Source organism: Thamnophis sirtalis, unplaced genomic scaffold, assembly GCF_051295495.1.
Source record: "Thamnophis sirtalis isolate CommonGarterSnake01/CBP01778 unplaced genomic scaffold, rThaSir2_p1.2 scaffold_1, whole genome shotgun sequence".
Classification (NCBI taxonomy): Eukaryota; Metazoa; Chordata; class Lepidosauria; order Squamata; family Natricidae; genus Thamnophis; species Thamnophis sirtalis.
The window spans coordinates 142,177,312-142,200,688 of record NW_028261381.1 but is presented as its reverse complement, the minus strand read 5'-3'; the positions used below and the strand labels follow the sequence as shown (position 1 = coordinate 142,200,688).

General features: G+C 39.5%; 1 protein-coding gene across 1 annotated transcript; it reads left to right on the top strand.

The window, feature by feature from the left end:
• The first annotated feature begins 2,578 nt into the window (after positions 1 to 2,578).
• On the top strand, positions 2,579 to 17,849 carry SLC25A29 (solute carrier family 25 member 29). The gene is made up of 4 exons (XM_087726353.1): positions 2,579 to 2,953; positions 8,038 to 8,081; positions 11,330 to 11,413; positions 15,494 to 17,849. Exons 1-4 carry the CDS (start codon positions 2,920 to 2,922, stop codon positions 16,250 to 16,252), a joined length of 921 nt encoding a protein of 306 aa, XP_087582479.1. The 5' UTR covers positions 2,579 to 2,919; the 3' UTR covers positions 16,253 to 17,849.
• The last annotated feature ends 5,528 nt before the right edge of the window (positions 17,850 to 23,377 follow it).

Genomic DNA, 23,377 nt, shown 5'->3' with positions numbered 1-23,377 from the left:
CTTGTCCAAGAAGAAAGCCCAGTTGAATATAAAGAGATTAAACCTGTTGATGTGTATGGTAATTGATTTGTTCCTGAAAATGAAAAGAATGGAATACTGAAAGAGGAATTAAATGGAGAGGAAATCTATTCCAAAGGTCAAGAAGATAAAATTAAAGAATCTATGGACTTTCTAAAGAAAGAAATTCTATTAACAAAAGCATTGATAACACTGCTGACAATCAAAGAAAGCTGAATAAGGGAACAGAAAGAGAGCATCAAGATTATATGAGAGATCTTATAAGCAAGGAGCTGCTAAGAGGAGTCCATACAAAGCTGATCAAGAAGATGATTAGAGGATTGGTACCACAAATGGGAGAAGATATGAGATTGTTTTGTTATTGGAAAGATACAGGTTGATAGATGGAAGAATATAACTTAAAACTAATTAAACTTAGTGAAATTTAGTGATAATAGATATAGTTAAATAAATAATTGATAATGATAATAATATATACAATGTGTAGTGTTATGATAAGTAATAATTGGATATGAATATTGAATGGTACCCATGAAAGGAAGATTAGAAATCCTTTTGGATTATATACAAAGGTTAATAAAAAGAACTAAGTTAGATACAGTTAAGTTTTGATTATTAGGGGAAAAATGTTATGATACAGGATATAGTCAAATAAAGGAGGGATAATGATGACAACCTATATATAGATATGGGTATAAGGAAACTGGATGAAAATTGCAAATAGTGATTTGGAAAGGAGGATTAGAAAACTTTGTTATTAAATATTCTGGATGTTTAGCTAGAATAGGACATAAGGACTCAGTGTTATTGGAGGATTTTAGAAATATTAAATGAAATGCCAATATGTGGTTATGTATTAAATCTTGGTATATTTTATGATGAAGGACGTTTAAACAATTATAGTCAAATAAAAATGGAGGTATGATAAGGGTAACGTATATAAATATCTGAGTTAAAATACTTGAGTTAATATGAATTATGCTTGATGACTGTGCAAGAGATGCACGAAAGCCTTTTGTAACCAACTGATACACTTTCTACAGTATGTAAAGAAGGAAGATTTTATGTGTTGTGTTTATTTTGAAAATAAAAAATAAAAAAATAATTAAAAAAAGAAAGCCCAGTTGCTTCTTGAAGAAGCACCTTTGGGACATTGAAGAATAGTGTTTTTCAACCTCAGCAACTTTAACTTTCTCCGGTTAGCATGGGGAATTCTGGGAGTTGAAGTCCACGCATCTTAAAGTTGTCAAGGTTAAAAAAATACTCCCTGTTGAGGGGTTTGGGGTTTTGTTTGTGAGACTAACAAAGCTTCCCTCCCAAAATATTAACAGGCAGCATACATCTCAGGTGACGAGCAATGAGTAATACTGGTAGACAAGAACAGATGTTATTGTGAGTTTAACAAAGCTACCCTCCCAAAATATTTACAGGCGACAAGCATTGAGTAATACTGGCAAGCAAGTCTGCATGACAGACATACCCATGGTCAACCATAATTGTTTATTTTATTAATCCTGGGTTCCCAGGACACTGGGCTACAAACTAAAATTCTAATATTTTCCCCCCAAAAAAATTGCTTCATGGCTCAATATGCCACACAAATGCAACCATTACATTCTCCTTGGAAATTCCCAGGGCCACTTTAGTCTCTGAAAACCAAAATCACTTCCGCTTCATTGTGTAACTTTTGTTTTAAATTCAAGCAAAGACAAAAAAATCCATGTGTTTTTAAGAAGGTACAGAAACAAATGATACATATATTCAGTGTCAGTAAACAGATAATAAAATGATAAAATAGACTGATTGCTTATGAAGTTTGAACCACAGAAAACATTGATTCTGGATAGAATAGAATTCTTTATTGGCCAAGTGTGATTGGACACACAAGGAATTCGTCTTTGGTGCATATGCTCTCAATGTACATAAAAAGACAAGATACATTCGTTAAGAATTATAAGGTACAACATAAGGACAAATAATGATAGTCATAGGGTACCGTTGTGCATGTCTATCGACAGGAAGCTTTATTTTTGAGGTTAACGACGAGCACGGACTGGCACATTTGACCTTCCAGCTCATCCCAACTTCTCCTGCCTCCGTCTGTCCTTTCTCGGTTTCCAATCCGCATTAGCTTGGAGGGCGAACGATCTTCTCACCACTACCACCACCACCACTCCCCCCGCGAGCACGAATTGCTGGGCAGGAGCCCCCGCGCCCTCGATGCGTAACTGCCGCGCACCTTCCACTGAACAAGAGCCAGCGCGCCACCCCTAAAGCGGCCTTAAACCCGCCGCAGCAGCTGCCCAGCTTTGCGCAGATGCGTTGCCACAACAGCAGAGGCTGACATTCGCCCGGCTCTAGTAGGCGGCGCTCCCTCCTTCCCCACCACCCGGAGTCTTTTGCAGCCGCTGCCTTCCAAGTCGCAGGATGCCGCCCAGTTGATCGCCCAATGAACGGCCGGAGCGGAGGGCTTCACTGGAAGGGCGTTGTCTCGCAAGCGGCCTCCTATTGGAGGCTGCCTTTTCCCCATAAGGCTCGGTCTCCCCCCCTCCTCTCGCTGGCGTCAGAAATAGAAACGACTCGGTCCAGTTTGGCGACAATCGAGAGAGGAACGCGCCGGCTCGAAGGGCGCCCTGGATTTTCCCTGGCTCGCTGTCAGAACGCAAAGGGAAACCGAGGAGCCAAAGAAAGGACGAGTTTCCCGCATCGCAAAGAGCCTCTGGATTGCTTTCCTCCCTCCGGCCTTGGAGGAAGCCCAGCTCCCTCCTTTATTCCCTAAGAAAACGCGTTACGGTACTCGGAACCACAAGGTGCATCGCAACCCTAAAAAAAAAAAAAAGCCGGAGCAAAGGGCATTTTAAACCCTTCAGGTTTGAAAGCACGCGTCGGGCAACAGCGATCATGGCGCTGGATTTCCTCGCAGGCTGCGTAGGAGGTAAGAAGCGGCGCCCCGAGCGATGGGGAGGATCGAGGTTGACAGAGTTCATGCCACGACGGTGAATGGTTTTGCGTAGATCCGGGGCGGGGGGGGAGGTGGGGGGGAGGCAGCTGCGGCAGGCAGGCGATGGCCACCTCTCCCTCCGCGGCTTGGCGCACTGCAGTGAAGATGCGCTGCCCACCCGCCCGGAGGAGGCCGGGAGGGGTTGCATTCATGCGCAGCCGCTTAGAGAAAAAAAATGGGGGGTTTAGGAAGAGGCAACCCGAAGCCTCCACGCGGAGCGGTGATTTTCGTTTGTGTACTCGATTTGTTCGGATCGGTACGCCTGGAGAGATGCTTCTCTCTCCGCTTCTCCGCTGACCCCATTGTCCCTTTCTGAGATGGGTTGGCTTTCACGCTGCGCAATCGGCGAATGGCTGCTGGGAAACGGGCTGGCTTCGGGTGGGTGGGCTACCTCTCCAGCACAGCCTGGCGAGGCTATTGTGCTAAAGCGGAAACCGGCTCTTCCTCTTTTATCTTCTCCTCTCGACCACTTTCCAGGCCGGAGACTGATTTGGGCTTAGGGCTTGGCCCAAACCCGTAAGGGTCTGTTAGGAGGAAAATCCTGTTGAGTGTAATGGGAACCAAATCCTAGATGTAGTCTTACATATTTAAAGTCACACTAAAAACAAATATATCTGGATTCCCCATTTGTGGGCTGGGGAGAGAGAGCTGAGGTACTTTGAAGGCCAAAGCGGCCCAGAATTAATTTCACCCATCTCCTGATTGCTCTTTTTGCATGATCTCCTCCCACACACACCCCAGAATAAATGGGATACACATTCATTTCTTGAAAACTAAATAAATCCACTGGGGAAGAATAGACAAAAAATAATTCTTACAGGAAAAATTCTTGCTGTTGCTTCCACCAAAGTATACCCAACCAGACTTCTCTCTCCACTGATTGTGGGACCATTTGTATTTTTCTTTTTTTAAGAAATGGGAAGGCTTATTAATTTTCCTACTAAGTGTTTAAGGTCCTTTCAAACTATGATTTTTATTTGTACTGTCTCCGTATAGATTCACAGTACAGTATCTCTCCAGTCCTTTTCATTGTGAAATCACAGGAGAAGCAGCTTCTACTAATCAGTTTATCTGAAGCGGGAGGGTGATGTTAACTCTGAGCCCTGGTACAGAGCAAATGATAAATCAGCTTTTCCTAGCTAGATTTTCTCTTACATTTTATAGATGGGAGGGAAGGGGAGTGTAGAAAACTAAAAAACTTTTTTTAAAAATTTTAATCAGTTTTTTTTTCTTTTCTGACAACTTTCTGGTTTTAGTCATAGCCTCATAGGAATTTTGGAATTTGTTCAAAACATTCAGAAAATACTTTTGTGGGTAAATTAATTTCACTTCCTCATAGTTGTTTTTAATGAAGTCCCAGAACATAAAACAAGGTTGCTTTGTTGTCATGATGATATAAGTAACCTTTTCCAGTGTACTCGCCCTTGTTTTCATTTCTAGCACAGGAGATTTATTTATTTGCTTTCCTCCAAGCTGCAGCTGAAAGTGGCATACATAGTACTCCCTTCTTAAATTTTTCTTGCAAGCAGTCCGCGAGTAGTAGGTTGGACCGAAAGAGACAAAGTCATTTTTGTGCCTTAAATTTGTACTTGAGGCTTTCGGGTTCTAGCCTGTGGTTGCATTGATTCAGAGATGCTGGTAATCTCTAGCCAATTGAATCCTTCCCTTAGTTATTAACTTCTCTATATCATTATATAGACAACCACGCTGTTCTTCAGAAATTCAGCTCCAGCATTTAAGTCATTTAAATGTAACTTAGAAATGGTTTGGCATTTAAGTTAAGTTTTAACATATTTAATGCTGCAGGACACATTTGTGTTTTTAAAAGAAGAACTTAAAATGCTAACTTGTTTTAGGATTTATCCCCGCCTTACTCCCAAAGATAAAGGTGTATGTATGTGAGTAAACTTCCCCTCCAAAGCTTGTCCACATTTCCTATAACAAATGCATACAGTTGTATCAGTTGATTGTAGTGTAAGCAACCCAGATTTGTAGATGGTTGCCTTCCTTTTAGCCTATGTTGGAATTGTTCACAAGATGCAGGAGTCACAAGTGCCTTGCAGGCAGGGTGTATCTGTCCTGCCTCCTACAAAACAGGCTGTCAAGATTTGGGTGGAAAAAATAAGCTCTTCTGAAGAAAAGATAGAAGCAAGATAAGGGGGTGAGGAATGTAGGGGGAGGTGTAATTTACATCTATTCTAGCAAAGAAAGAGAAGGGGGTGGGATTTCCTCCCCCTCCCTTTGTCCAGATAAGGAGTATGGGAGGTTTCATTTGGCACAAAAGGTTTTTCTTTAGCCCAGAGCATCAGAGTAACTGATTTTGTGAAGATAAAAATAAAGGATTGAAATTTTTAATAGGATATTTGTAATCTTTTGGAAAAGGATTTGTATTAGAGCTATGGTGATACTTTGTATTTTATTTTCCATCATTTAAGAATACTATCATACAAGCCATTTCTGTTTGTTTTTTTTCTCATCACACTAGTGGTGGGTAAATTTACAGTTTTGCCTGTACAGAAATACTAACCTGTGCTGGTTTAACTGCTATAGCTGAACATGTAGAGAATGTATCTACAAAACTTACAAGGATGCAAGTGACGTAGTTTTACATATTGAAAAAGTAGCTTCATTGATGGAACAGGGATCATGTGACACTATCCTAGCTTTCTATAGGCCAAATACCCTAAACCTGGGCAGATCAAAGGCAGCATTGGTTCCCTTGGAGCCAAAGGCCTTCTGGTCCTTCTGAAAAGTTTCCAAGATTGGAGCCATTAACTTTGCCACCCTGTCTATTTCCTGCTTCCTCCCCATTGAAACTAATTGATGATAATGTAGAATGAAATTGTTCCCCATCCCTTTCTTACAAATGGAAAATGGGTAGGAAATAAGCTGCCATTTAAGTTCCTTTCTCTTTAAAATGGCAGAAGTACCCTCTAAAGAGTGGAACTTTAAGTTTGCCCCAGGGAGTAAATATTTAGCTTTGTTGAGGAAACCAATCATTTCCAACCCAAGCTTCTATCATATGCAATGAGAATAGGTTTAAGGTTGATGAAACATTTGAAGTTACTGGGTTTTTTTTAACATAGTTTTGGAATAAGTGTGTATTTTCCAGCAAAGCATGGAGTAGGGAAACCTGTTTATTAGACAAAAAAAAGTTTTGGACTGCATGATGGGTGCATATTGGAAGCATGGCTTTCTGCGCTCAGGAATACTTGCCAGATTGAATACTCAGGCTAGTTGTTTTTTTTTCCTTGGGGGAAAAAACTAATTGTTTAGTGAAGAGTTTGAGGTGGCTTTTCCCCTGCTTGATATTTCCCTCACTTCATTTGACTTTTAGCCACATTATATTATTTCAAGTTGCCAGTGATATGCTCTTAAATCATGAAACTTTAAACATGTCTGTCTTTAGCAAACTCGGGTATTCTAGATGAACTAGATGTTATGTGATAAGACAGGAAGTAGTTTGCAGAAGTATAGTAAGGACTTAACATTGTTTTATCCCAGATGTATTGTCCGCAGATGGAATCTACTGTGGTTGTTTTACAGACCCTGTGGCAACATTTCCTGTACATTTTTTCAACTGGGCTTTTGTCAGCTAGAATGAAAAGTGAAGTGTCTGTCATTTGACCTTCTCTAAGTTGTCACCATAGTTTGCTCAGGTGGCTCAGTGGCTAAGACACTGAGTTGTCGATCAGAATGGCTGGCAGTTCGGCGGTTTGAATCCCTAGTGCCCTGTAAAGAGTGAGCTCCCGTTACTTGTCTCACTTTCTGCCAACCTAGCAGTTCGAAAGCAGGTAAAAAAATGCAAGTAGAAAAAATAGGAACCACTTTGGTGGGAAGGTAACAGTGTTCCGTGCGCCTTCGGTGTTTAGTCATGCTGGCCACATGACCATGGGGACGTTTTCAGACATCACTGGCTCTTCGGCTTTGAAATAGAGATGAGCACCATCTCTTAGAGTCAAAAACGACTAGCACATATGTGCGAGGAACCTTTACCTTTAAGTTGCCATTGGGAAACTGCAGCTGACAACAGTTGTGATGGGGCATGCGCTTATGGGCAGGTCTCAATATGTCCATGTAGCACTTCAGTGCACAGGCTGCACTGGTTACCATAAGCTTCCAGGTCCAACTCAAGGTACTTAAGTAAACACCTTATGAAGCTTTTCATGCCATATGGGGCCTGGTTGTTTAAGGGACTGCCTTTCTCCCAGTTACATCTGACAGATTGGGTATGTCCCAGGAGCAATCTTTAAAGCAGTGCCATCTGGTGGGACTCAGGAGGTATGCCTTCCTCTGTCACAAAGGCTGCCTGCCTCCTGGAAATAGCCCACCGCCTCAGGTTTGAGCAGGTTTCACCCTGACTTGTGGTTCTTATAATAGGCCTTGAAGACCTAGTTTTTCCCCCAAAAAATCTTTAGCTTAGGTGGAATATATGACCTGAGTTCAATAGTGCTATTGTTGCAATTGTGGGAATATTGGCTCGCTAGTTACTGCTATTTTTTTTATTTTTTTTTCTTGTGTTAGCATTGATTGATTGATTTACTTGCCATTTTAATGTTATCCTATCCTTTTTATTTTCTATCAGGGTCTGCCCTATTTCACCAACTGTAGATGGATTAGTACCTTGCTCTAAGGCAGGAGTGACAAACTCTCGGCCCACGGGCCAGATGTGTCACACACTGGCCTCACCCATCCCCATTTTAGCAAAGGGGGAAAAAGTTGGGATACGTCACATGATGACGTGACGCAGTGCGTTTGACACCTATACCCTAAGGCAGTGGTTCCCAAACTTGGCAATTTTAAGACTTGTGGACTTCAACTCCCAGAATTCTCCAGCCAGCTCTGTTGGCTGGAGAATTCTGGGAGTTGAAGTCCACAAGTCTTAAAGTTACCCTAAGGTGTATTTAATACCCTAAGGTGTATTTAATGTTTCTATTTTGCAAATTCCTTAAAAGATTCATCTATTTTAAATAAGGCCTCAATTGCATGGTCTCATTGTGCTCTCTTGTTTATTTCAGGTGCTGCTGGTGTACTGGTAGGACATCCATTTGATACAGTTAAGGTGGGTTTCTTTTCACAAGGTTTCTTGGAATATGTTATTAGACTGAAGGCAGTACTTGCCCTTACAAAGAGAATAGGGAAGAGATCTAGATATTTGAGGCCATTTAAGTATAATACCTCCAAGGGACCTTCCAATAGATTGCAGTTATACTAAAACACTGCATCCCATGTTGCATTCAACGTTCCACAGAAATGGAACATTTAGAGTTTCAGATTATATCATCTCTTGTTCAAGGCACTTAAAAAGTCTTCTGATGTATATGTCTTCAACCATATTTTTAATATGACATCTCAATGGCATCTAATAAATCCTAGGTATAATTTTGAGTGTACATAACTCATTTGTATTAAAAATAAAATTTTAAAATGCACTTTCCTTAATCCTGCTTTATCTGGTACACTTATTTTATTTTGCATTTGAAGCAATTAATTTGTTAATTATATTGACCAGATGACTGTTTGCTGCATGATGAAACAGTCTTGCTGATTTAATGTGCTTCTTCCCATCCAAGAAAAGATGTTGTGAGTTTTCAATGACAATTTTTATTTTCTTGTTTAAGACATGGGTGTATATTGACTGCTGTTGGAGAGTTCAGTACTAGATTATTTGTCAAGAAATTTTTTTTAGTTTGGGTAATATTCGCGGCTATAAGGAAGTCAATAATATTCAAAACAGGACTGTGAAATAAGATATTAATAATGGGAGTACAAGGATTCCAAGTTGCAAACATATTTGCATCTTTAATTCAGGGAATTCCTCACTAAAATATATGGGGCTTATTTTGGAATATGAATGTGCAGGGTGAAGCTGTATGCTAAGAATGTAAATTAAAACAAATGGGCTTAAATCCAAGTGTTTCAGCTTGTATGAGAATTACATAACCTTTTTTGAAGAGAAAATATGCTGAATAACACTCTGTAAATAACCTTAAAAAGTAAAGGAATAGTTAGCCATATAAGCCTTGAGAAATGTACCTTCTTGGCTTATAAAGCATTTTCTAATTATTTCATGCTAAGAAATAATCTTTGCTATGGATTCATTCTATTAAATTGCACAGAACTTCTTTTCACATTGTTTCTTATCAGAACAACTAGGTTTTAGGAGTTACACTTACTCCTGCATATATTATAACTAACAGGTTCACAGAATGAGTTGGCACTTCTGAATTGAAATTTATTTTAGTTTAATTGTTTTGGTGTATTTATATTTCACCCATCACCTATCACAAACATGGTATCTGTGGGATGTTTAAGTTGATATTCACTGGCTATCTTAGTTTAAAAACAATTATTGCATCACATACCCTCAAACTGTGTCTGAGGACCAAGTTATATGTATTCTTGAAAACATGTTCAATATATTTGCTTTGTAAGAAAACTCTATCATATTTGGGAGGTTACTTAATTTATCACAAATCGCCGAGAGACTTTTATAATTTGCACAATTTCAACATGGAAACATAAACAATTTCTATAAATACACATACCTATAAAGCATTTATCTTAAATGCTTAGCTGGCTACTGTGTTGTTAAAGGAACAGTGATATGGCTAGTCACACGGAGGAGGGGAAATCTGTTTTGCAGATTTATTTGAAAGCACTGCGGGATTAGCTTTCAAGATAATATGAACAGGATTGTATCATTGCTTTATTATAATCTAATTTATTTTAATTGCTTTTGTTGTTTTATTTTAATAAAACAACTAATTTTACAGAAAGACATTTATTAAATCTTTGTTAAGCCTTACCTAATATGACAGTCTTTTCCTGATGAAGCTTTAATACTGCAGCTAGGCACTATTTTTTCTTGAATGCTATTTTTTTTAAAAAATAAATGTAATGGAATTTAAAGCAAAGTTTAATAACTTTCAAGTAGCTGTAACGATTAGTTTGTGGGACGGGGAGGGTAGGGCTTGTAAAATGGGGAAGATGCTGAGCTGTTTTGGAACCAGCTCTTCAAATGGAGACTCCTGCCCCACTTTGTTGATGTAATGTGTACAATTGCTTTGTTGCTTAACTGCCTTTACTTTTTGAGCTAGGGGCTGTCTTCATTAACAGCAAAAGTGTTACTTTGTTGTAGATGACAGATAAGCCTCATCACGGGAGAGTTACCTAGTAAGTATAGACCAGGTGAACATTCTGTTTCTCTCGGTCTTAATTTTTTCCAACATTTATGATTAGTTCAAAGCAAAAAGTACTTTCCCCCCCTTTTTTTAGTTTTTAAAATGTTTCTACAGTGGAGGGTGTGGGGTATGTAATGCCTTTAAATATAATCTGTATTTCTTTTTAAAGAAAAGTCTAACATTTGCAATTTGTTCCCTAGTGTTTTTCTTTGTCCCCTTTGTGCTTAAAGTTTGTATACCTGTGCTAACAAGCAAAAGCCTCTTAAATTGTGAATTCTGTTTCAGCCTTTCCTTAAATCAGGAACCCATTTTTCATTTTCCCCATACAGCTATGACTGCTTTGTGTTAATGAGTTTTAGGTATTGCTACTGGAATGATTTCTGAGCCCACTCTTGGTATGCTTGTTAGTATTTTGAATTGCCAACATTTGATTGCTACTCACCTTTACAAAATAAGAAGAAAAACTAGGAACCATCTTAATAAAAATGATTTTTTATTAAGAAATAACAAAAACGGAACTCTTATTCTAAAGATGTAATGCTCTTAAGGTTTAAACTATTGTTAGTCTCTGAGATCCTTAAATAGTTTTAAATTATCCAGGTTCCAAATTGTTCCTCCAAACAGGATTTTCTGACCCTGTGTATAGATTGCTGGAATGCATTGTACTAAGATTAGGTAGACTTTTGGCATATTTAAGTTGTGAACCTAAGCTTGTAAAAGTCTTGCAGTTGTGGTTCTATAGAAAAAAATGTAATTCTATGCCTGGAGAACATTTTCACTTACAACTGATACATTTTGAGCTTAGCTATTCATGATTCTATAGATGAGCAACACTTAATTCTTTAGAAGCATCAGATGTACTAATTAAACCAGCAATAACTGAATAGCCAAGTGAGGATTTGCCTCACTGAAGATCTTAATTTAACATCCTAGCAAATGACCATTCCATATAGGATATAACATAAATCTGAGTGGCTCCCAAAACGCAAACTGTGTTCTCTTTAATTTATTGTGGCATCTTGTACATGTACATGTACATAACTACATTTTGTCTATGCACCCAAAGGTACTATCATACTATCAGCTGATTTTTTGCCATGTCAGTAATTTCTAATTGCATTTATAGGTACGTCTTCAAGTTCAAAGTGTGGAGAAGCCACTCTACCGTGGGACTGTACATTGTTTCCAGTCTATCATAAAGCAAGAATCTGTAAGTAACTTCCTGAATGAATGTGCATGATGGGCAATTAAGTGGAGGAGGAGCTATTTAACTAACAGGAATGTGGTCCCCCTTTTATATTATGCTAGTAATACTGGAATTGCAAAACCACCTGATAATTTGAAGGTACCCAGGCCACCTGTCAAGAATGGCCTCGTCCCAGGATATAATAAGAATCATAAACAAATTGCCCAAAGATGTTGTAGCAGTTCAACAAACTACCATTTTGTTTGATTATTTTTGTTGTTGTTAGTTGTGAAGTTGTGTCCGACCCATCGCGACTCCATGGACAACATTCCTCTAGGCCTTCCTGTCCTCTACCATCCTCTGGAGTCCATTGAAGCTCACGCCTACTGCTTCGGTGACTCCATCCTGCTACTTCATTCTCTGTCGTCCCCTTCTTCTTTTGCCCTAAATCTTTCCCAGCATTAGGCTCTTCTCCAGTGAGTTCTTCCTTCTCATTAGGTATTGATTATTTTAGATACAGCTTAATTATTATTGAAAACTATTTAAACCAATATTTATTGCTGAGACTGTTATCCACCAAGATTTTTGTTTGCAACACGTTAAAAAAAATCTAATTAAAAAAATACTGTGTTTTCCCAAAAATAAAACAGAGTCTTATTTTCTTTTGACGTCCAAAATAAGCGCTTGGCTTTATTTTCAGAGAGGCAGCGAGTGTGGTCACTTTATGGCTGCTGCTGTGTTGCAATATTTTCAGGGAGGGATTATTTTAGCGCATGTGCTTAAAAGCGATTGGGCTTATTATCCAGGGAGGTATTATTTTGGGGAAAACAGGGTAGTAATGTAGGAGATTAAAACATTCAGGAACAGCTTGATTTAAATAAAATCCAAGTCAGTGCTATTCTTATTTTTGTAAGATAGACATAGATGAATACATTTTAATTGTATAATTACTATATTTAAATGGATTGATGAATTGATTGTAGATGGTTATACTTCACCCTCCTTGTACCTCAGTTTTCTCTTGCTAGTGGTCACCAAACTGCTTTCTCACAACCTGAAATGATCAAGACCAAGACTTGACTACACTCTTTTAAACTGCTTCTTCTAATAACTAAACTTTAGCAGGGAGTGTCAACAGTTGACCAGCTTTAGTAAGATACAGAAAAACATTTAAAGAAATAAAGACCGAAAGTTAAAAAAAAAGTAGGCCAATGGAAAGTGAATATGCTTAATAAATGGGGAACATTGGGTTTCTTGGGGAAAAAAGGAAGAAAAGAAGACCCCACTTAAAATATTTATATTTCTGTGATTCAACTTATACATGATTATTTGGAAATAAGACATCCTGAGTGTAATAGGACTTACTCTCAAGTAAGTATATTCAGCATTGCCGTGTAAGACACATGGTATCCAGTTGAATACAATAAGACACTGGTATTTGTTATTGTGGGAATGTGAATGTAACATCTCCCTGAGCCTTCTGAAAGCAACTGTGTCCCATGAATGTCCCAGAATCACATAACTGATACTAAGCACAGAACTATGATCTTGGGAAAAGGCGGGGCTCCTTTAAGGCATAGCAGATGGATGCTAGGTACATGTTCAAAATATAAATTCTGAAATATTGTACTCTCACCCTCACTAGAAAAGATCATAGTATAGTACAAAAACATTCATAACAAGCCACAAAACAATACCGGCAGCAGTAGCACTAGTGGCACAGATCTTACTGTGGCTGATAATTTCCAAAGGGCTTCCAGGCTTCACTGTCATCCAAAGCTATGAGATGAGGCCATTCCTCCATAGTTCCATCTATAGAGTTTAGTTTAATGATGCAAATGGGGTGGATGTTTGATAACGTCTCGCAGGTAGTGTATAAATGCAAATTCACTCATACCTAGTTGTAACAGAAGTATTGCTGTGTGGGAATATTGCAGTAACAACTGGCACAAGTTTAGAGTATATCCAGAGAGATGCATATATATCCAGAGATATGCAGTGCTGCTGGTGGCTGTGCTTACTGTGTCTGTGGCTTTCCCATGCAGGGCAGTCCCAGGGAAAGGGAAATCACATGGGCTGCAAGGCTGGGCCAGCGAGCAGACCATGGAGGCCCTGGTGGTGGGCACGGTGATGGATAGCGGCTATCTGGCCTAGAACACGGTGAGCCTTAGAGCCATGCCTGCTGCCTTGGCCCTGCACCCTGGCCATGCGCACAGGAGGTGGCGAATGCCCAGAGGGCAGGGCTGAGATGGCATCTAAGGCTGACCGTGTTCTGGCCCAGATGGTGGCTATCAAATTATAGATTAGTGCCTGGTTGTCCTGGGCCGGCTGAGGCACCAGTCCTTTTCTGTTTCAAGGGCAGCCCCCCACAGGCCAGATCTAGCCACATCTTGAGTTTGACACCCCTGCTGTAGACCATACATGTAATGTGTGCCTGTTTTAGGACAGGATGCTTAATTTCATTAGTATCCATCTCTGCCTCAAAGTTTTGGAAGGGGAAATGCAGAATTGTTTCCATTTATGCCCCCAAACAAATCTTACACAATATTGATGCTTTTCTTGCTACTTTACTATTGATCTCAATTCCTCATTTGCAAGATAAAAATTTTAGGATCCATATAGAAAGGAACCTCCGCTTCCTCATAGCTGTATAAAGATGTGGGTTTGATTCCTAAAGGCAGAAACAGAGTCAGTCAGGTTTGCGCTAATAATAACTCCAGCAGTTAGTAGTAATAATTGTTGATTCATCTCCTGATCATTAATGTTCTCTATTTTGTTAGAATATGGATCCAATCCAAATGAGGGAGGTGGAATTGGTGATAATTTTCTTTGCTCATATTCTGGTATTAAATAAATAGCTGCCAAGTTAAAAAAAATGCAATATTGGGCAGAATTTCCCAACCTTTCTGGGTTGACAGCCTAGGGATCGCAAGGGATACTGTATTTTTCAGAGTATGACGCACCAGAGTATAAGACGCACCAAGGTTTTGAAGAGGCAAATTTAAAGAAAAAGTAGGTAGGTTGATAGAGGGATAGAGAGGGGGAGAGAGAGAGAAATACAGTAGGTAAATAGGGAGAGAGAATAGGTAGGTAGGGAGATGTTTCCAGGTGTATTTATCCATGTGTTGGAGACGGAAATCACTGACAACCTGCAGCACCTTGTTTCTGCTGGCACAGCACTTGATCAATCTAATCCTCATCAATCACTCTAACTAAAGAGCTTTCCGAAAGGAAAAAAAAGTTTTTGCACTCTGCAAACCTCCCAAAAACTGCCCGTTTTTAGTGAAAAGGGCCTGTTTTTTTCAAATAAAAGGCATGAATAGTCTTGTGGGGGGGGGGGAGGTTGAAGAATGCTCCTGGAAGGGATAGGGGGGCAAAAAAGAGCAAAAATGGGCCTGTTTTTTATCAAAAAAATTGCATGCATAGCCTTATGGAGGCTTATAGAGTGCTGCTGGAGGTTGGGGGGGGGGCAAAAAATGGCCCATTTTTGGCTCATTTCTGCCCTCCCCATCTGCCCTCTCCAGCCCCCAGGAGCTCTCTGAAAGCCTCCATAATAGTATGCATGGCAATTTTTGTGAAGGGGGTGGGGCTTCAGGAGGCAAAAAAATGCTGTATTCGATGTATAAGACTCACCCAGATTTTCAGCCTCTTTGAGGGAAAAAGGTATGTCTTATACTCCAAAAAATACAGTAGATGCCTTTATGCATGCATGATGGAAACAGGTTTGGAAACCCCTGATAAAGGGTAAGAAATAGCAGAAAACAGTATCCGCACATTGAAATGTGTGGATTTGGGAATTGTGGGGTATCTTTGGCATTTGGGGATTGCACACAAATATTCAATTGTTTTGCTGCTGAAAAAAAGAGCAGATTCAATTCAATTCATTAGAGTTATAGGCCGCCCAATCCCATCTTTGGGATGTGATTTTGGGGTAGGGCAAGTTGTGCTGCCCCAGTCTAGGAGTGCCATGCCCAAAGGATAATTGAGATCTATCTATTGGTGTGCAAAACGAAACATTTGCAGAATGTTAACAGCTTATTGTATATTGCTTGAGAAAAGTCTTAAAATTCCTATTCATCACCTATTTGTTTCGTTTCCATCTAGGCTCTTGGACTTTATAAAGGTATTGGATCGCCTATGATGGGTCTCACCTTCATTAACGCCCTTGTCTTTGGCGTTCAAGGAAATGCTCTCCGTGCTCTTGGAAAGGACACGCCTGTACATCAGTTCCTTGCAGGTTCAGCAGCAGGCGCCATTCAGTGTGTGATCTGCTGCCCTATGGAACTGGCCAAGACACGGATGCAGCTGCAGGGAACAGGGGAATACAAATTGAAGTCCAAGAACTACAAAAACTCTTTGGACTGCTTGGTGAAGATCTACCGAAAGGAGGGCCTGAAGGGCATCAACAAGGGAATGGTTTCCACGTTTCTGAGGGAGACTCCCAGCTTTGGTTTCTACTTTTTAACCTATGACTGCCTCACAAGGTATCTGGGGTGTGAAGCGGAAGATAGTTACATTGTTCCCAAACTGCTTCTGGCGGGTGGCATGTCTGGCATCGTCTCCTGGCTCTCTACATATCCTGTGGATGTAATCAAATCCCGCCTTCAGGCTGATGGAGTTGGAGGCGTCGTACGGTACCAGGGTATTCTGGACTGCATCAGAAAAAGCTACCGGGCTGAAGGCCCAAAGGTATTCACAAAGGGCCTTACATCCACCTTGCTTCGGGCTTTCCCCGTTAATGCTGCAACATTTGCCACTGTTACAATATTCCTTACATACATGAGATCTGAGGATGGCCAGATCAGAGGTGATTTAAGTGGATGTGAGGCTGGTCCAGTGATCCAACAACCTTCAAGTTTTTAAATTGACTGGAAGATAAAAGTTGTACCTGTTACATGTAAGACGTCATCATTTTTTAAAAAAAGAATATTTGGATACCAAGAGTATAGAGTTTGATCTGTATAAAGCATCTTTTTAAAAATCTCATTTATAAAAGCAGCTTAATGCTTTAGGAAAACTGAGTTGACTCTAGAAACTCGGACAGTAAAAGGATTTGCCATTTCAACGTGTGCTCAAACCACATCTGCTGGATTTTTCCAGTGTAGCCTTGACTTCCAATTCCCACAATCCCAGGGCAGCACATTATTAAGGAAATCCAATGCAGTCATTAGTTGGAAGTCAGTTTCAGCATATTGCAGACAGCTCAAAATGGCTACTACATCTATCAATCCTGATGCTAAATTCCTATTCAGACTTTGTTTCAAACAGGAAGAGAAGAAATGGGGCTTTGAACAGATAATGGAGGCTTGTATGCACAGATGTTACGCCCCTTTCATGTTTATTGGGAGCATAGGACTAGGGCCAGCAGCCTACTTCTCTCAACACACATTAAAAGGCCTGGATGATTCTCTGTTCTGATTATTGCTCAATCTGATCACTCTATTTGATTTAGAGCTGATTATCCTGGTAAATGTAGAGCTAAAAAACCCATTTGTTTCATTTTCCTGCACTTTATCTTAGGGGAGCTTGTGTTTTTCCAAATAATTTATCTTATAATTTGCAACCATCTGATCAGTGGCCCTCCTGATGGGAACTGATGGAGATGAACAACTGGAGAACGACAAGCCTTTCCTTGATTCTATATTTTAACAACCCGTCACAAGTCATTCTGTAGGTGATGTAAGCCAATGTTTTTCAACCTTTTTGTGCAAAGGCACACTTTTTTCATGAAAAAAATCACGAGGCACACCACCATTAGAAAATATTAAAAAAATTTAACTCTGTGCCTATATTGACTATATATAAAGTAATTCTCCCACGGCACACCTTACACTATGTCACGGCACACTAGTGTGCCACGGCACAGTGGTTGAAAAACACTGATGTAAGCTACAATTTTTACCATTCTTGTTAATTAGCAATACTTGTCAGGAAGCCTGTAGCCTCTTCCTGCTAATTGTGAATATTTTAGTGCAGTGTATGAACAGCCTGCTTTTATTATTTGATCAGTATGCAGTAAGATCAGTATCTCAGTCATGCTGTTCAGTATGTAGATGCTTTCCCTCCTATTTTTAGATTATGGTTTGATTTTCTGTGCTAATATCTACATTTGGCTTTTAATTTTTTTTAATGTATGTAGTTGCATCTTGTAAATATTTAAACATATTTTAGTTACTACGTTTTGAGTTGGAAGCTAGAGTATATCTAGCAACATTTTTACAACTCAAAATGTAGGCTATTGTTTTTAGGGTGATGGTGATAGATGTGTTTTAAATTATCATTTCTCCGTTACTGAGGTGTATGCGCATAATTATGAACTATATGTAATAAGATAAAGGATGAAAGTATATTTAAAAGGATTTAACAGAAGTGTGTTTTAGAGAATTCAATGATGAAAACAGAAGTCAAGCTCAGCAGTTTTGGGAAACTTTGGTGAATAAGAGACCTGACCAGCTATTAAGCCTATTGCATAGCATCCTGAAATAAGAATGCTGCAACATTGTCTCACTGACATCAGCAATAATACTAAGTTAATTGGGTTTTATTAACAAATGTTTAAAGTTGCAGTGCTATACACGCTATATACAAATATCATTGGCCTAGTCATAATACCTCTCAAGGTGTGCAAGGTGTACAGTCTGGCCAGTCAAACATCTGTTCCACATCACTAAGTGAAGAATTTCTTTTTACACTAGATCAGAATTTTGGCATCTCCTTTTGTAATAATGAAGTCAGTAGGGGTTGCCTATAAGTATTAAGAAATTTTAATTAGCTTAACCCATTAGCTCAATAGTTTGACATTGAAAGTTTCTGTCCATATCCACCTCACTTAAATATCTGCTCATAATTAATAAAACTTTTGTGAGCAGAAAGAAAACATTTCTTAATTTTATGCCAACATTTTCACATGTACTTGAATTGGATTCAAGTGGGAAGGGGAGTTTGGACATGTATTTTTCCAAACCAGTTGAGGAAAATCAACTTAAACCGATTTGGTGTTGTAATTCAAATTGAAGCCATTCCGCACAGTACAATAGGATTGGGTACAATGTCTGTTCCGGTTAATTTTCTCATAAACTGTCCCACCATAACAATGTAAATGTGCTCATTCAATCGAGTTGGGCAAAAAGATGTGAAATTCCTCAAGTGCAAAGCATGGATTGATTCTGCCACTTACCCATTCAAGAAAAACAGTATGTAATGTGAGATTGCCAAGCAGCAAGAACTCGGTGTAACATTTAGACTGAAACTTAAAAGCAGGATCCAAGACAACATCATAGTATTTTTCATTGCCTCTAAGGCCCCTTGACCATTTGGCACGTATAGTGGGTCATTAAAGAGCCTTATAAATGTTTATAAATTGCAGTTGCAACATTAACTTGGCGCTGTAATATACATTGTTTAAACGCCACATTTCTCACATGCTTTTAAGTACTTCCTATTCTTTTTTCCATTGCTGCCATGAAGAATATGCAAGCCCAATGAAAAAAAAGATACCATTTGCAGATTTAGCTTTGGATCAGAGCCTACATAGTTATGGGTCCAAAACATCGGCTGAAGGCCATTATTATAGCTGTTGAATTGACAAGATGAAGAAAAACAAGCAATGTGATACAGAACAGAGGCTCGAATGTAGAATGTACCTTTGACTAACTGCAGTGGAAGATATTTTTGGGGACAGGTGCAATATGTCTGTTTGAACTCTTTTTAATAAAAATCTAGCCGATTATTTTAATAATAATTCTGCTGGAGAAACCTATAAAACTGGATTGCTGCTTCTATACCATGCAGGTATAGTGGATGTTTTGTCACTACTTGCAGGGACATTCAAATTGAATGTGAAACCCAAGTTGTTTGTTGTGCAACGACACTATCTTTTTTTGTACAGTATTCTGTAATGAATGTACATAAAAGTAATAAATCTTTTTTTTAAAAAACGTAGTTCTTTCTTTGGTGGAACTAAGATCACCTGTACAAAATCAAGGAAAAGCGACTTATGGGCAGTGAAACCCCTCTGGTAAGAATTTACAAAAACTCTTATGGCTCCTGCAAAGTGGAAAACAAACCTAACAAACACATAGTCCAAACGTTAGGTTTGTACTATAAACATAGTCCAAAAATCTAGAAAATTTTCCATCTATCTTTCCCATTTGGCAACTCTTAACCCTTCAATGTTAAATGTTACCCTTGGCCTGCAAAAGATTGCCCACCTTAGTACCAAGCCAAGATCCCTTTATGGTGAAGCATTTTTGTAAATCAAGAGCTAGAAGAGAAACCGTACGTATGCTTTGTTCTTCATGTGGCAATAGTAGGTATCCCAAGATTCTACAAAAGTCTGAGTTTAGACACCAATCTATCACTATGCTATGGGAAGTAAAAGATTTTATATCTTAAAAGATATTTAGCAGGTGTGGATCTAATGGTTGAAGATTATTTGCAGTCTTTTAATTCCTTCCTTTCCTCCAAAATATCCCCTAACAGCATGGGCTGAATAATACAGAATTTCAATACCAAAGTGGCAGAAAATCGGTAGATAAACTGGCACTGGTTTCAAGAGATTTGCTTTTGTGTTACTGGTCTATATATTGCTGAGCAGGAACAAGACAAAACTGCATTACAGAGTTACTGGCTTCTGTTCATTAACCAAATTAGTAACTCATGTCCGGGTTATGTAATCCCACTTGGTACATTCTAAATTCTCGTCATCAAATATTATTTACAGAACATAGCAGGCAATTCAGCAAAAATACATGTGCAATGGAAAGTGCCACTTGCTTTCTCAAGTTTACACAAAGCTACAAATACAGGAATATCACAACATACGGCTCTGCTTGTAGTTTCATACTCATTTTTTGTATGTAAAACAAGTATAAAAGACTTGAGCAATATATTTCTTAATGGGAAATATTTTTCTGGCCACCAACAGGAAACAGTTAATTCCCTCTAGCTAAGATTTCTTCCTGTTCTGTAGAGAAAACTTCCTTCAGTCTCAACTACTGTTTTTAGGTGATTGTGGGTTAGCTCTTCCTTTAGTATATATTCTGATAAACTTGTTGTTACAGGTTAACTGTAACAACAAAAGTTGAAATGAAGATGTATGGAAATGGAAGAACAATGAATAAATTTAGCATAACATAGTAATTGCACCACAATTCTCGACCTCATAATTTTCTCCTAGAGTGGAACCGTATGCTCTAACCTGATGGGAAAGGTAATTTGATAAGGTCAACTTGTGTCCTGCCACCAGAACATCAGAAAAGGGACATACAAAAGGCAGTATTCCTTGGAAAGATCAGTGTCACACTTTACAGTCACACAATGAAAATCCGTCAGAGGATACAGATTTATCTATTTGTTTTGTTTTAGAAAGTATATGGTTCTGCCCTGGAAGCCACCCTACACGTTATTTGCCATTGTTACATCAAAAAGCCATTGATGTAACAATCTCTCTTTAAGAGTGCCGTGAAGCAGGAAGAGTGTTGTCTCTTGCTTGGTGCAACACATCTAATTGTGTATTGGAATATTTGCATTGCCTAACTTCTGCACTGTAAGATTAACAATTATTGGCCTTTTGTCACCCAATGTTAAGTACTCTTATAGTTTTGAACTCATTTAACTCAACCTAAGTGCATTTTGGAGGTAAGGACTTGAGTATCGCAAGGCCAGGTTACACACCTTTATGCTTTTCCCAGGGGTGTCCTTCCTTCATATCCATTCTATTTTTGGGGATTAATCCAGTGGATTTGCCTGTGTTGGGAAAAGGGAGGCTGGGTGATACTGCTTTATTCTTCATAACCACTAGTCTGCAGCACTTCTGGCATCACTGATTACTTCATATACCATGTTTCCCCAAAAATAAGACCAGCATTAGGGCTTATTTTCAGAGAAATACAATTTCAGGGTGACCAGCTGGGCAACTCACCTTCCTGCCGCATACACAAAAGGCAGCAAGAGTGTGGGGGGTGATGTTGTCCAGCAGCAACTGCAGCCCACTGGCCCCTTGGTCGGAGCATTCAGGGGCTGCATAACCCCTGCAGCATAGGTGAGTTACTTACCTGTCCAAGCAACAAACGGCGGCAGAACCACGGGAAGAGGCACGTAATCTGGATGTGCCACACGTCCTGCAAGCAAGCCAAGATGGAATGGGTGGGCAGTTGCGGGAGGCTCATCTTCATGTCTCTCAGCTTGCCTGTGGCCTGCACAGAGCATCCGGATTGCCTGCCTTTACCCCCCCCCCTCCCCATGCCTCTGTCTCCATCTGCTGCCAGTGCCACTATGCAAAGACAAGCCTCCCATGGCCACCCATCTGCTATGGCTCAACTCTTAGCTTTCCTGTGGCCCACACGGCATCTGGATCATTTTCCTCCCTGCCTGCTGGACAGGTAATCAACTCACTCGTGCTGCGCAGGCTGCAGCCCACACGCCTTCACCATCTCCAGTGCTGGCCACACAACCCCAAGCTGATGACAATCTTCACTAGCACTTATATTTGGAGTAAGTCTTATAATAGGCACATGCTTTAAAAATCAGACTAGGTCTTAGTTTTGGAGAAACACAAAATTAAGAGGTAGTGAAGAGGACATGCCATGTTACTTCCCATTGTTTTGCCTATCTGAACCGGAAGCAGACACTTCCATAACTGACCTCAGCTTCCTGGCTGCCTCATTATTCTTAGTACTCTTTCTTGATTCTAGTTGGGAACATTAGAGGAGTCTTCAACTCTTTGTGTGCTAGGAAATCAGTGTCTTAATTGCTGCTATTTGCTCACCTCCTGTAGTGCATTTTTCTTTTGTTCTGGAACTAGACATGTATTTGATTAACCTTACTTTCTTCCCTTTGGCCAGATGGATTTTACCCACCTTCTGGGAGGTTCTCCAACTTAGTCATGAAACTTGCTTGGCTGTGGCCTTCTTGTCGGCATGCCAATCAGCTCCCAGGAACTGTTTCAGAGCATCTGGCCCAGCTTTTTTTCTCAGGTCCCAAAATAGAGCTAACAGGGAAAATCTTCTACAAAGACTGTTCAGATGGTATTCCTTTATGGGACAAGGTGTCATCTTAAGTTTTTCCTTCTAGCTAAAAGTTAATAAGCTTTCAAAATTATCCTCATCTTTTGAAATTCTCAGAACCCTGTATTTAAAAAGCCTACAAAACCTATTGAAATAGATCTGTTCAAGAATTACTACAGAAAAAAGTATACCAAAAGATAGTTACTTTCTACTTCTTAATCTTCCTTAAGAACGATCTATTGGGGTGTTAGGGGGGATATATAGTATGTGTTAGATTTTATAGTAACACGATTGCACTTGTATACTGTTGCTCTTTAATTTCACTGTAAAAATAGGATAAGCTGAATATATTAATAGATAGTAGAAATACACCGAAGGGAGGAGTAGAGGGCTAGAAGAAAAAGGGGTAGAGAGGGTGGGAGAGAGGACGGGAGGGAGGGTGAGAAGGGAGGGAGGGAGTGTACTGAGAGAGAGGAGTGATAGAGGGGGAGGGGAAGTAGGGTAGAGGGGAATGTTGGAGGGAAGAAGGAAAGTTGGAGGGGGGCGAAAGAAAGGGTGTATGGAGGGTCGAAGTGGTACATTGGGTTTGTATTTTGGGGGGTATTGTTGACAAGAGGAATGGCTGTGTTTATTGTTTAATGTTATATGGCCCCGGTTATGCACAGTATATATGTGACTGTACGAATTGAAAATGGAAAATAAACACATTTACTGAAAAAATAAAAAAAAAATAAAAAAAGAACGATCTATTATATTCAGAATCCACTTTTTAATAAAATTAACATTTAATTATAACATCCAGCAAATTTCTACAACCTCCCACCACTTCCACGGCCTGATTCCAAATGATTCAAGTCCCAGTAGTGGGCTGTGGCCCGGGGATTGGGATCCCTGCCATACAGGAAATGCAAGTTCTAAAATTAGGGGCTTTTGTTTGCATTGGACACAACTTTAGCATTTTAGGCAGTAGATTGAACCTATA